General features: G+C 46.0%; 1 protein-coding gene across 1 annotated transcript in view; it reads left to right on the forward strand.

The window, feature by feature from the left end:
* Positions 1–14,108, forward strand: part of sardh (sarcosine dehydrogenase) — a 43,573-nt gene that overhangs the window by 23,854 nt on the left and 5,611 nt on the right. Inside the window, exons 13-19 of the mRNA XM_064307079.1 lie at positions 218–331; positions 625–763; positions 967–1,080; positions 4,492–4,639; positions 9,017–9,110; positions 12,115–12,277; positions 13,886–14,054. Of these exons, the coding sequence (XP_064163149.1) occupies positions 218–331; positions 625–763; positions 967–1,080; positions 4,492–4,639; positions 9,017–9,110; positions 12,115–12,277; positions 13,886–14,054 (941 nt within the window). The remainder of the gene's footprint in view (positions 1–217; positions 332–624; positions 764–966; positions 1,081–4,491; positions 4,640–9,016; positions 9,111–12,114; positions 12,278–13,885; positions 14,055–14,108) is intronic.

Consider the following 14,108-nt stretch of genomic DNA (forward strand, 5'->3'; position numbering starts at 1 on the left):
ATGAGCATGGGGTAAAGATTCAGGGGTCAAATACCAATATCACTTTAGCTGTATCTGCTAATGTATCTTGAAAAGCTGCTGCATTGTTGTTAGTTGCTTCCTGAAACAATAAGTCGCTAGTATGGTCTCGCAAGTTAAGACAGCAGCACTGTGTAAAGAAAGACCAGGAGAGAGAAAAGATCACTCTGCAGCTGTTTCTTCTGTTTTTGTCTCAAAGGTTCTGGACTATGATTACTATGGAGCATATGGACTTCCTAAAAATGAAAACTACAAATACAATGATCTACTGGACAAGGAGTACACCTTTTCCTTTCCTCCACATCACCATGTGGTGAGTCACCCCCCCCTCCCCTCCCCTCTCTGTGATTCTCACCTGGGCTACTTCTAGAGCTGAGGTGTCAAACTAAATTCCCAGGGGGCTGCAGTGTCTGCGGGTGTTCTGTGTGTGCACGTGTGTGTGTGCACGTGTGTGCGTGTGTACGTACGTGTGGCTATGTGTGTGTGTGTGTGTGTACGTATGTGTGTCATGTGCATGGGTGAGTGCATGTGTGTGAGTGCATTCTGAATTGGAGACACAGTGAGTATGTGCATGCTGACTGAGTATGTGCTCCGTCTGTCTCTCAGATAAAGAAGGAGTGTCTGACCTGTAGGAATGCAGTGGCTGTATTTGACATGTCCTACTTTGGCAAGTTCTACTTGGTTGGGCCAGATTCCAAAAAGGCAGCAGACTGGCTTTTCTCTGCAGATGTCAACAAAGGAGTGGGTGAGTTCAGATGTAGCATTCACATGCTTTCTCAGTTTAAACACACAGACGCGCACCCATACACACGCTCGCGTGTACACACACACACACACACACACACTCATTGTCAATTTTAATTCTAATTTAAATAAACGCTGATACCTTTCCTAAGAGTGACTGATGATTGAAGCTGATGTGTCCATCTGGATAAAACTGTGTTCCAGGCTCCACGGTCTATACTTGCATGCTGAACAAGAAGGGAGGAGTCGAGAGTGACCTCACAGTCAGCCGCATTGAACCAGGCTCCACCCACTCACCTCTGACACCAAAATTTGAAGGTGAGTTTAACTGTAACTGTCTCAGCAGTGATTGGCAGGCCAGGGAGTGGTGGGCCATGTCCCAGAAAGATGCAGGGTACAGAGCAGTGATTAATGTCCCATCTTGCTTGCCGTCGGTCTGCAGCATGCTGCTTACAACCGGGCCATACAGATGAATCAGCGCCAATCCTGATTTTAATTTTTGAACAGCATACAGTATACAGAGTCCTAAACACTTGCTCCTACTAGATGTCTCTTGAGACCAGTATCACATTTCAGTTAGTTTCATAAATATGCTACATTGGTTGATTTTTATGCCAGATGCTTCCTCACAAATTAAGATCCATCTGTCCCCACTGTCCCTGAATGATTACACTCTTGAGCAGCTGATGTCGGCCAAGGGTGAATCTGATTATCATCTTTAAATCCGTCTTGGACCGTATTTTTTTAATGAAATGAAGGGAGACATACCTTTTAACTGAAACTGAAATGTAATGGACAATTCTTTAAAATTATATACTGGGCTTGGGCCTAACACAAAGATCGCCATCTTCGTAGGTCTTCGCAGTTAGTCAACACTGCACTTATTTTGAAATGTTGGACCAGTCTCCCATTTAGAGAAGTGTGCCTAGGTTACTTTCCCCTGACGGCCGTTCACAGAGCCAGTGCTGACCGTGGCCAGCAGCCTCCACAGGGTGACCCCCAGATCGAGTGGGAGTGGAGGTTGTGGCAATCAGCGCAGATAAATATGATTGAGAACAACAAATTGGGGAGAAAAATGAAGGGCATTAGAAAATAAGTGCATCTTCACAAATTAAAAACAAAACAATTGACTTTGCAAATGAGGTCCTCAGCAAAGGGCACAGCTGTTAGCTACTCAGTGTGGCCCGGCTAATCCTGTGCACCCTCACTGTGGACCTTTCTTCAACAACCAGCAGTCTCTGAACTGGCATAGGCTCTGGCCAGCCCTTCAGGATGGAGTTCATAGAGGAAGTCAAGCCTGCCAGTGAAAGACGTGTCTTGTGTGAAACTAATTGAATTTGGGTATTATCCCCAAAAAGGAGCAGGCCCCAAGCTGACACTCACACACTCAAATACAGTAACTGTTAATCTCAATACATGCATTTCACTGGTTTTTGGTGCCTTAGGACCTGCTTGTTCTTCCTTAGTTCTCTTTCTTTTCCTCTTTTGCCTCTGTCCATCACTCCCTCTTTATTTATTTTCTTTTTTTAAATCTCTTTCTGTGCAATTATTACATTAGAAGGGACGCAACACATAGAAGGCCTAGGGGAATTTTTTGGTGATAATTTGGTCACATTTTTTTGGTGTTATTTTCCTCCTCTCCAGGATAATGGTCATGGTAATTATCTCTGCTTTTTAGCAGACCTACCATGTGGAGGACTTCTGTTCTTGTTGCATTCATGCCACATTTACACATATATGTATATACTGCTGCCCCATTTGATTTGTATGTGCTGCTGATCCTGATATGGTTCCACTTTCCTCATACATATCTCTGTAAGTATGTGAGATGCTCTTAAAGATTCTCTGAACCGAATAATTTCCTCGTGCAAAATTATTTTGCAGTCCAGTAGCTAGCTGAATTTGCAAGTGCTGAACTACTTTCAACTCAATCTTGATTTAGGAACCTGCCTGGATTAATTTGAGCATTGACTGTAAATTAAATTGGACCTCTTGGATCACATTTGCCAGCAAGATTAGGATAATTTTAATTATTTGACAGTGTTTGTTTTGCACCTGTGAGCCCAATCAAAGGTGACATAAGGATTTCTTATCTGCAAGCTGCACAATGCATAGCAGTTTATAAATGATCTGCCTACTCAATTCAATTCCATTTATCTTTTATAGTGCTTTTTGAGATACTGTCAGAAAGATGCTTTACATAAACAGAAAATTCACAGGTGTGTCATCATAACTAGAAAGCAGTACCATTGTGCTGGTGATGAAAATAAATTTGAATTCTTGCACCTTTATGTACATCATAACTTAATTTCATATTTTCAACACAATTTGTATTCCCAAATGTGTAACATCTCTTAACTCTCATGGTTAGATATAAACATGTTGTATTTAGCTGAGTTTTTTTTGTTGATTTGCCATTACTTTGTGGAATACTACTAATGGTTGTGACACTGAAGGATTGGAATGCATACCGTTATCACAGGAAATGAGCAAAATTATCTTTTAAAGTTCCATAATTTGCCAAGAGTGCAGCTGGTATTAAAACTAATCTGTGAAATGAGATAGCATGGATCACCAGCAGAAAACTTATCCGGTGAACTGCTGTTACAGATAGAGTTCACTCTGATTCTTCTGCCTCACTTTTATATATTTTCATCCCTTTCACAAAACAACCTTGAGTTATCTGACTGTTGAAGCAGCAACTAAGCGCCCTTTGAGGACTCTGAAATATTTAAGGTTGTTATGGCAACTGAGTGGTGATAAGGCGTAAGAGTGTGTGGACTTCAGCAGGCAGAGTAGGAAGATGTGAAGGGAGTGTGCTTTTCTTTTTTTTCACTGTGAGAGCCTTTGCGTTTGCCGTTGGTCTTTACTGTGATAGGGCATGTGCACAGACGCCCGTGCTCCATTATAAGACTGACTGCAGGGCTGTTTCTAAGGGTTACGCTCATCGATCCTTCGGTCCGAGTGGGCCAGATGAAGCAGATAGTGATGGTGGGATGGGGCTCTTAAACAGGATGGCTGGATGAGTTCGGTGTGTTAGCGCAGCATCCTCGGAGGCTACGGGACGTGTTCGCCTCCGTGTGAGTGTGCTGGCTGCTGGAAGCGTTTCGGGTGAATCGTGTGAAAAGAGGTGGAAAGTACAGGAGCACTGGCTGTGCTGTGTGCCTCCCCAAACCCCCAGGAACATACACAGGGGCTCCTGCCTGTAATCCTAGCTATGTGGCTGAGTGCCTTTCATGTGAACACAAACTCAATAATTCATTGGCCACATTAGTGTAAATTTACCGATTGTTCTTATATCCGAGAGTCCGGAGGCGCTGAAGGGGCCAGGGAGGGGAGCGTTCCTGTGTAGGAGCGGCCCTCCGGCGCTGGGGGAGGGGCCCCTCAGTGAGCGGCAGCCTGAGATAGAGCGGCGTGTTGCTCCTGTGACTGCAGTCCTGGACCGCTCTAGCTGTTACTCATCTTTCACACAGCATCAATGTTTTTTAGACAGTGATTTGCAGACAAAGCTGTTTCCATGGTGGAAAATGAGGGATTTCACACTTTGTTGCCGTAATATGGACAGCGTTAGGCATGTTGCTTACTGTACGGTGCATATGCCATTATTTGGTTTGTGCCTTATTTTTTTGCCTTTACAAATATTATTTAAATAACATGGGTTTGTCAAAATGATTTTATTTTTTATTATTTCTCTCTCTTATGCGCTCTCTCTCTCTCTCCCTCTCTAAGGTGATGGCTATTACCTGGCAATAGGAGGGGGTGTGGCGCAGCAGAACTGGTGCCACATCCAGACCGTGCTGCAGAACGAGGGCCTCCGCTGCCAGCTGCTGGACCACTCTGAGGACATGGGCATGGTCAGCATCCAGGGGCCCAGGAGGTGAGCCGCCCAGCACCGCTCTGCCCCGCGCGAATCTGTGGTGCTCTCGCCAGCCCTTGTGCTGCTGGCCTGCGGCTCACACTGTGTGTGTGTGTGTGTGTGTGTTCTCTTTGGGCTGCGCTGGAGGACACTTGTCCTTGTCATTGTTTGGCTTGTGACAGTGATTGTGACTGTAGCACATGGCCAAGGTGTGGGCCTCAGCTCCCCAGGGACGCTGCCATATGGAGCTATAGGACAAAGGGCTACGGGCCTGGAGCAATAGGACAACCTGCAGCACTAGCACAGAAAGCCAGGGGGTGTGCTGATCCCCGGCCTCAAGCATTTCTTTGGGTTGTTTTACAACTGGCGAAGGTGCTTGCTTTTTTTCTGAAAAATTAGCAGATGTGCTTTAGGATTTAGCGCTTGATATATTGTTATGCAGCTGGACAAATCACCCCTCAGCCCTGCTGCCCCTTCCTACCCCTTCAGGGGTGTGAGTGAGGTGCTCATTGCATCACTGTGGGATCTCACTGACCCCTGTAGGAGGTGATGTAAAAGGTGGGCCGGCTGAGATCTGACAGTGGCTGAGAGGCTCACTGTGTGCAGACAGGCTCGGTGGAACTCTGGATCTGAAGGAAAGTGGTCTACACTAGCCTCGCCTGATCTGTTTTCTTTCACTGCCATGTGGAGCAGTCTAAGCATGGGCCATTCCCTCCAGCTGACCTTTATTTGCCCTTTATCATAGGCAGTCTGCTTCTTTTCACTCTGCAGCCCACCAGCAGGTGAGCTCCCACACTCATTATATCAGAGGAGTACACTTCCTGTACAGCGTACTGGCTGCAGTAGGGACGCTGGTGTGCGCTACGACACAGCCTTCGCCACTGAGTGATTCCCTCCCTTTCTAGGCAACAGTGCAGCCAGTAATGAGCCGCCCTGTGAGGCTTCTGGCTACAGTCAGTGCCAACAAGCTCTGAATTCAGTGCCAGACCCCTGGGTGCAGCCAAACACTGGAAGACTGTCTTAAAGGCCTTGTCTCTAATGGTCATAGTATTGGCATTAGACAGCAGTCATTAAAGTCCTGGGTGTAGTCTGAAACATTGTTAGGAATTTACATGCATATCTATTTGGAGCTTGTTATAAGTTGAATAAGTCATTATTAAAGTATTAAATGTATTTGAATAGGAGAAATTTTATAGTCAGTTGTACAAAGCAGGACATTGTGCATCCATGCAGTCCTGGATTAAAATTTGGACGGAACACTCAGTACTGAAATATTCAGGTCTTTTTCACAGTCCCTGGTGATGCCTCAGCACATTTACCTGCATGACTTTAAATTATATTATTGAAATTCACATCATAGTCTCAGCGTTTGTGTTAGATGCTTTCAATGTGCATGAATTACGTTCTGCACACTAAGTGTACTAATGTGAAACAACTGCATCGTTTTTTGTTTCAATGGGTTTAATGGCGTATATGATGTGTTGTCATTGCCATTTTGACCAACAGTCCGTTAAAAATGCGTCAAAATCACATCCTTCACAGAATCACCCAATTTCGCAATCCAAATTACATTAGCTTTGTTCAGTAGTTTTCAACTATAATGGTTCTAGTATATTTTATTCACTGTTGAAGAAATTGAATGTATTGCCATATGTAAAAAAGTCTGGCATGATTCAAATGTACTAAGTAGTTGCAGACCATACGCATTGGTTTGGGAATGGTGTGTGCGCGTGTGCGCGTGTGTGCGTGTGTGTGTGTGGGTCAGTTTGTCTCAAGCAGCTTCATCTTTATTTCTGATGGATTTATTGCTAGCTCGTCAGAAATGTACATTTACTGAAATGTACGTATTTAAAATGTCCACATCTCTGGAGAGGGGTAACGTTAAAATGTCTGATCTGCTCAGATCTAACTTTTGCCTTTGCATCTAAATGTATCTGAATTTCAAACACAGCTCAATGTGCTGAGCTTTGAGATTTATCCTTGCTGTGAGTGAATGTAAAAAGGCTCTTATATTCCGCTTTCCTGGTTCTTACTGGAGGGAAAGAGCTCGTCCCATTACACGTTGGCAGTATTTATTTCCACAGTAATTTGATAGCGCGTAATTGCTGTATCTGTTTTATCTTACATGTCAAGTGTGTGGGTCTCAGTACTAAATACAGTCAAATGTTCCTCCGTGGTGTGGAAACGGTTTCCTGCCCAATCAATGTGAGCATAAATTGGACTGATTGTGGCAGAGGGGATCCATGAAAGCTCAGAGGCTTTTTTTTTCCCCCCGCGGGCCTCTTGTCACTTTACTTACATTTGTCGGTGGCGGACAAACTGGAATGGCTGTGTAAATAATAGTAATGGCTTTTGACGCGGGAGGGCTAATGTGACATGAGAGCGCGGCACGAAAGCTTGTTCCGAAACCGCACATGAATATATAAACGGAGCGGTGTCACTGTGTGTTTGGAGTCTGCGCTGGCGCAGGCAGGGACTGCTCAGGCGCATTATTCATGCGTTTGCTGCGCGAGGACCCGCGTCCCTGGAGAGAGGGCTGCAGGGCCGCTGGTTCTGGCTGTGAAGCGCATCGTTAATCACAGCGAGCCGCGGGCCCGGGCGTCGCCTCCGCAGCGCACGCCGCGGCTGTCCCCGTACCTGTCTCTGCAGCCCGTTAACATGGCCGCTCCCCGCGGTTTCTCTCTGACAGCTCGGTTTGTGAGGCGGTTTGGTTCTTTGTGAAGAGGTCTGCAGGCCGCGCGTGTCTGGCCTCCGGCGCTGAGAGCCGGCGTGCGCGCTGGCGTCTGTTAGCCTGGCTCAGGACTCAGGAGGCTCTGGAGGCTCTGGTATTAGTGAGCTCATTACGAGGTGCTCTCTGTACCTGTGCAGGAAGGCTGAAAGAATAGGTAATCTGAGCTGCTAATCATCTTCTCTCTCTCTCTCTCTCTCTCACTCTCACTTTCTCTCTCTCTCTGTCTCCCTCACTCACACTCACTCACACACACACACACACACACACACCATATGCTCACACACTCTGAATTTACACAGTTTCTTGACCTCCTCTGTCTAGTGAGCTGAGTGGTGCATTTGTTGCAGTGAATTGGTTTCCTCTTAATCGCTCTAGAGAGAGTTTGGGTCTACCTCTACACCTGTACCCTAGACCACAAACTCACACCCATCCAGCATTTTTTACATCCCATCTGTAGGTTCGTATCATGTTAACAACCACGCCCCGCTGGCTTCTGTCTGGAGTGCAACACTTATCATCTTTCATTAATTTCACATTGACATCATTTTGATTCAGAATCATTTTAAAGTACTGAGTAAAAAAGTTTCATTGTGGTTGAATATTCAGGGGATCACTTTAACCAGGTCATGAGAGTTAGGTAAACCAGACCAGTGCTTATGAATATCACACCCAAAGCTCCCATTACTTTTTCTTGGATGCTAGTGTAGGATGGATGCAGATATAGTTTTCCCTACTGGGGTTCTAGTAGGCATTTTTGTCCTAACAAATTATGTGCTTACACCATCATTGCATAGCAACTTTAGTAATTGCGATAAAAAGGTAACAGGTCTAAATGGGCTCCTTCTGTTTTTGTTCTCCCTGTTTGCTAATGTAGTGCAGCTGTTACAGACTGTTCTGCTAGCGTCCGCCACTTAGAGGCTTCTGGCTCTGGGACTGCCAGGAGCAGAGTGCAGAGGAGCTGCCAGACCCAGACAGCGTAGGCTGCTTCTGTCGGGTCACATAAAGGGGTGGGACGTCCCGCGGCAGCGCTGCCTCCGCTTCTGCCTGCAGAGATGTACATGCCCCCTGTCAGGGGCGAATGGGGGGTGGGGGGGGTCGGGGGGAATTTGTGCTGATTGGCTGAAGTGAGCAGCTGAAATGGGGAAGAACATTATTTTGGCGACGGATGAGTGCTCATCTGTGCCGGCCAATGGTTTTAGGGAACGGCTGTCTCCTCTGACTGCAGGCGTGACCTTAATGATGTCACACATCCTCTAAGACCAGATGAGGAGAGTAGCTGCGTCCAGGCCCTAGTTCCAAAATGAAAAATTTAGTTTGTATTTACTTGCTAGGGTGTAGGTTTGCTTTTAACATTGGTGGCAACACGGTTGATCTACTGATGCCATATCCCACCCCACCCCCACCACATCAGACACACACATTTGCTTATAAATCCATATTCATGTGTGTGAGGTGAACTTTGATCTGTCCCCTAAAGTGACTTGGTTTGTAGAAACACGTATCAGGTTTTACTTGCTTTGGTCCCCTTTGCCCCTGTAATGAATCAGTGGCGTGTCCTTCAGAGTGCATTACCGGTGAGCAGAAATGAGGTGAAGAACAGTGCCGCACGGCCGGCTGCAGTAACGCCTGATTGATGTGCCGCTTGCCGTTTGTCTGGCTGTCTGTAGCCGTGATCTGCTGCAGGAGCTGCTGGACACAGACCTGAGTAACGAGTCCTTCCCTTTCTCTACACACAAGCTGGTGAAGGCTGCTGGACATGAGGTGAGTCTCTCTGACAAACACACGCGTGCGTGCACTCACACACACACACACACGTACTCACATACATGTGCGTGCACACACACATATATGCACACATGTGCACGCATATATACACACGCACACACACACACACACGGACACACACACACACGCACGCACGCACACACTCACACACACACACACACACGTGCACATACACACACACACACAGGCACTCACATACATGTGCGCGCACACACACATATATACACACATGCGCACGCATATATACACACGCACACACACACGCACATGCACGCACACATACACACACACACACACACGCACACGCACGCACACATACACACACATGCTTACACACACACGCACACACAGAATCCCGTTTGCACATTAAGTCCTCGCTGAACTCCTCAGATTTTCTTTGCTAATTAATAGGTTGAGATCCATCAGCAGCCAGTGTCTAATCACATGAGCAGTGGCAGGGGCAAGTGGTGCTGATTAATTCCAATTGATCTTGCTCCCTGAAGATATTTACATTTTTCTTTTTGAAAAGATACTGTACGTGAACTATTGATCTTTGAACCTTAGAGCTTCAGTTGATTGCAGCCGCTTCCAGTGATGCTAATTAAAAGTGATAGGGGGTACTGTAGCGAGTGAATTCAGTTTATTCACTGCTTGATCTGTACCATGGATGCCTATTTTTTAATTGGCAGATGCCTTAAATGATTAAGATAGGTCTGAAGAGAGTAGACCTACTTAGCCATGGGCAGTAGTGTAGATTTATGATTAACGGCAATGAATTGAAGATCAGGGATTCGCTGACACAAGTCAGAGTTTAATTTTTCTGAATTTTTGATGGGCATATTTGTCAAAAGCTCTTGTGATACATGTATTGTTGCCTATGTCTATGTAAATTGGTTGCTGCATGTAGCAAATGCAAGGATTTCGATCTGAAGGTTTTGTTTAGTGAGTGAACTGTGCTGGGATAACAAGCATCTGGGTAAAGGTATTTCCCATGAAAACAAGCTGTACCCTGTAGTCTAAGGATCACAAGTTTGCTGTAGGTCTGGGTTATGCCATTAGCACTGGCTTAGCTTGTTACAAAAATGTCCAGTCATCATCTTTGAGAGATGCATCTCTCATTCTCAGTGGTGCTAGCTCTCCTGTAGCACTGTGTGGCCTCTAGTGTATATTATGGTCACTGTGTCACGGTTTAGTGCATCAGAGAAATGTTGAATTTGTGGGTTCAGCTGGCATAACTGAACTGGGAAGACTTAACAAGGGACATATTTTTAATGACGTAATGTGCGGTGAGCTAAGATGTGCTTTTGAGAGACTCGAGGTGAAGGCTCAGATGTTCGTGGTTCTGGATCATCTCATAAAAAGTGTATGCTGTGGAAAGTGCATTTAAGCATGGTGGCACAGGGAGTTCTCTGAGCTCAGACTGCTGTGCGTGTGCGAGCCTTGGCCTACATCTGCACTGAGCCCCAGAGTGTCCTGCCATGTGTTCAGAGACCTGTGGGTGCCCACGCTGGACAGATGGTCTGCTTGACTTCCTGTGAGGCCTGCAGCTTTCTCAAGTCTCTACCATCGCATCCCCTCTCTTTCTCTCTTTCAGGCTCTCCCTTTGACTCTCAAAATATCTTTTTAATGTTTTGTATTTATTACAATCCCTTTCCATCTCTTTGTCTCTCCCTCATACTGTCTGTTGTCCCTCTATTTCCAAATTTAGATCCTTAGATGTAGAAAGAAGCTAAGAAAGAATTCCTCATTTTGTAGCACTGTGCATCACTGTGAGCTCAGCAGGTGCTGAAATGCACCAGAAGTAGTAAGATGTACAATGTATGGACCCTATGTAAGGATCATCAAAACCCAATTCTTTAATGATGTAAGCTCAGTCACACACTGTTGTTCTGGAAAGCCTCCCTGGAATGTACAAAGTAATGCAGGCGCTCTGTTTATTAGCCCCAGACAAAAATGCTCACTCAGTCCAACCTCCAATGCTTGTGGGGAAAAAGGCCATTTGGGCAGCATTTGTTTGTGGGAACGCAGGGTGGGAGGGGCAGTGAAGGCTGCTGGGAAGAGCAGAGGAGGGATGTGAAATCAATAGAGCCCGAATTTACAGCATATGGCTCCTGATGCTGAGTTATAAAACACTGGAGAAGCCCTCAGCATAATACAGTCAGCGATCTGCCCCTGACCAGGTACGGTCGAGCTCACGCAGGGGTAGCCAGGCCCCTGACCAGGTATGGTCAAGCTCACGCAGGGGTAACCAGGCCCCTGACCAGGTACGGTCAAGCTCACGCAGGGGTAACCAGGCCCGGTCACACCCTGCTGTCCCTCGCGTGCCCTCATCCCCCATCCAGTCCTGGGGCAGGTTGTGAAAATCGTATCAGAGACTTGCCTGGTACTTCCTCAGTGTGGTTTTGTGAGGAACTCTTGTTTGAGTGGAGCTGTCAGTATGGCTGGGCGTTATATCGCAACAATAATTATTGGATGCAATAACAGTCGTCGCCACCGTGTGGTGTTGTATTTTTCTCTTGGCTTATACCTGATGCGGTAGTAAGCGACAATGTTTCAGAGGCTGCGTGAAATGCTTGTGGAAAAAACGACTTTCTGAAAAAATATATTGGATGAACATATGATGACATGGAAGCTGTACCTTGGTGCTGATTGGCTTATCGTCTTATCAACAACCAACAGGTAACAGTGGTTATGTTTTTTTCTAGAAGCATTTCACACAGACTCTTTAGTTTGTTTACTTTCGCTTCAGGTATAATAAAAAAGAAAAAGACAAAAAGGAAGGTCTACTCTTGGTTCAAAGATGCACAATCATTCAACTGAGGGACAGAAGTCAGGGGTTAATGCATGTAGCTTTTAGTCTCTGGGTGTCTGTTCTTATCCTGTTACACTTTTTTGGGATATCAAGCATTCTGGCGTCCTCACTCTCTCCCTCCTGTGCGTTTGTGTCTCTGTCCTGTCCCGGGACGCCCTCCCTCCGCAGGTGCGTGCCATGCGCCTGTCCTTCGTGGGCGAGATGGGCTGGGAGCTGCACGTGCCCCGGGACTCCTGTGTGCCAGTCTACCAGGCTGTCATGGCCGCGGGTGCCAAGTACGGGATCTGCAATGCCGGCTACCGGGCCATCGACTCCCTCAGCATCGAGAAAGGTCAGCGGCATCCTTTACCGACGCTCCACACCCAAAGGACTGGTTTTCTGTTCAGGGCTTTTATCTATCACTGGGGGGTAATGAGGACGTGGGGAGTTTCATGGCAGAGGTCTGTTTCTCTGCTGAATTCAGAGAGCCTTCAGCTTGGCCAGCTCAGCCTCCACTGCAGGAAAGGTCAAGTGCGCTTGCTCAACATAAATAATAAAGACGGAAGTTGCAGGTTCAGTGGAATGAAGAGATAGGGGTCAGTTTCCCACTTGTCATAGCAGAATATGATTTAGTTGACCAAGGGGGGTCATCTGTCTTTGCTTAGAGGTGGACCACTCCTTCAAATGTCATGAGATTTGATATATTATTATAATATCTGTGAGAGTTTCTAATATTCAAAGGCACACGTTAATGAATTAGCGTTAATATACGGATAATATTGAATTATATTTTCATTATCTCATTAGTTATTAGAGTGAACAGATAACTAATACATGCATTAATGATTCCGTCACTTTTTGTCCTGAGACAAGTGCATCCTTTTATTCCTACATACCATTCTTTATTGTTCTGTCGAGTGGGGTTTCTCTTGTTCGGTTGTTATATTGAAAATATAGCAATTGTAGCTTGTGCCGCTGCCTTCTCAAACTTACCTGCTTATGTGGAACAGTAATTTATTTTATACATTAAAATGTCTGTTTTACACACATGCAATTCAAAATACACACAGGACCTGTCACCCGCAAAAAGGATCTGTTTCTTTGTGTTATGGCTGATTTGCTGCAAGTTCTTAAGATGGTAAAATTTTGTATTCAGCTGGACATTGTCTAAAATGAAGGTCTTGCAATTAATCTTTTTTATGTCTTTTAAATTGAGTTCCCCTTTTGCATACATTTGTAACAGCACTACAGTTCAGTGCCTTCGGTTCAACTGGTTCATGCTCTTGAAACACAGGTGTTGCTTGCTAAAAATATTTTTTCAGAATCTGGGAGGGATCTGTCTGCCAATGCAGATTGGTTGCTTTGACAGCAGCCAATATTGTTCCCAAACTGACACTTAGACTGCTGGTGGCTTTAGCTGTGTGATTTTTCGTAATATTTTTAATTTCCTGGCATTGAAAGAAGGAGTGATGTCCCCACGATGTGCTTGTTTATTAGCTGTTTCATATACAAGCACTGCCCATCCATTTGTGATTACACAACACAAACTTACATCATCTCTTGGAGAGAGAGCTTGATTTTCTCTCTCATTGGAAAGAGGGAAAGGATGAGGATCCTGATGGTTTTGAATATTTGATATTGGCGAAGGTAAACAGAGAAACACAAATTGCAGTGTATATGTGTCTGACACAGCGCAGGGTAGCGCAGTCAGGCTGCATCAGCTACCCCTGGGCAGCGAGTAACAAGGAGACCAATGCGCGTGATGCAGTTCATCGCTCGCCTCAGACATTAACATGCTTACCAGGGCAAAGCAAAGGGGCATCACAGCAGATTGATGCATGTGCAACATCAGGTCCAGCAATGTTACACTCAGACTAACTCAAGGAAGTTCAGATGCTCTGGACTGTGTTTGTGTGCACTGAGGGCTGGTGTGTGTGTGTCCCTGTAACTGCATCTTTAGGGTACAGGCACTGGCATGCGGACCTCCGGCCCGATGACACGCCCCTGGAGGCGGGGCTGGCCTTCACCTGTAAGCTGAAGAGTTCCATCCCGTTCCTGGGACGGGAGGCGCTGGAGGCCCAGCGGAAAGGCGGGCTGCGCAGACGCATCGTGTGCTTCACCATCGACGAGTGAGTGCTGCCTCACCCCCCTGAAGGGGGCCCCTTCACCCGAAATGAGAAAGC

The sequence above is a fragment of the Anguilla rostrata genome, chromosome 14, assembly GCF_018555375.3.
Source record: "Anguilla rostrata isolate EN2019 chromosome 14, ASM1855537v3, whole genome shotgun sequence".
Lineage (NCBI taxonomy): Eukaryota > Metazoa > Chordata > Actinopteri > Anguilliformes > Anguillidae > Anguilla > Anguilla rostrata.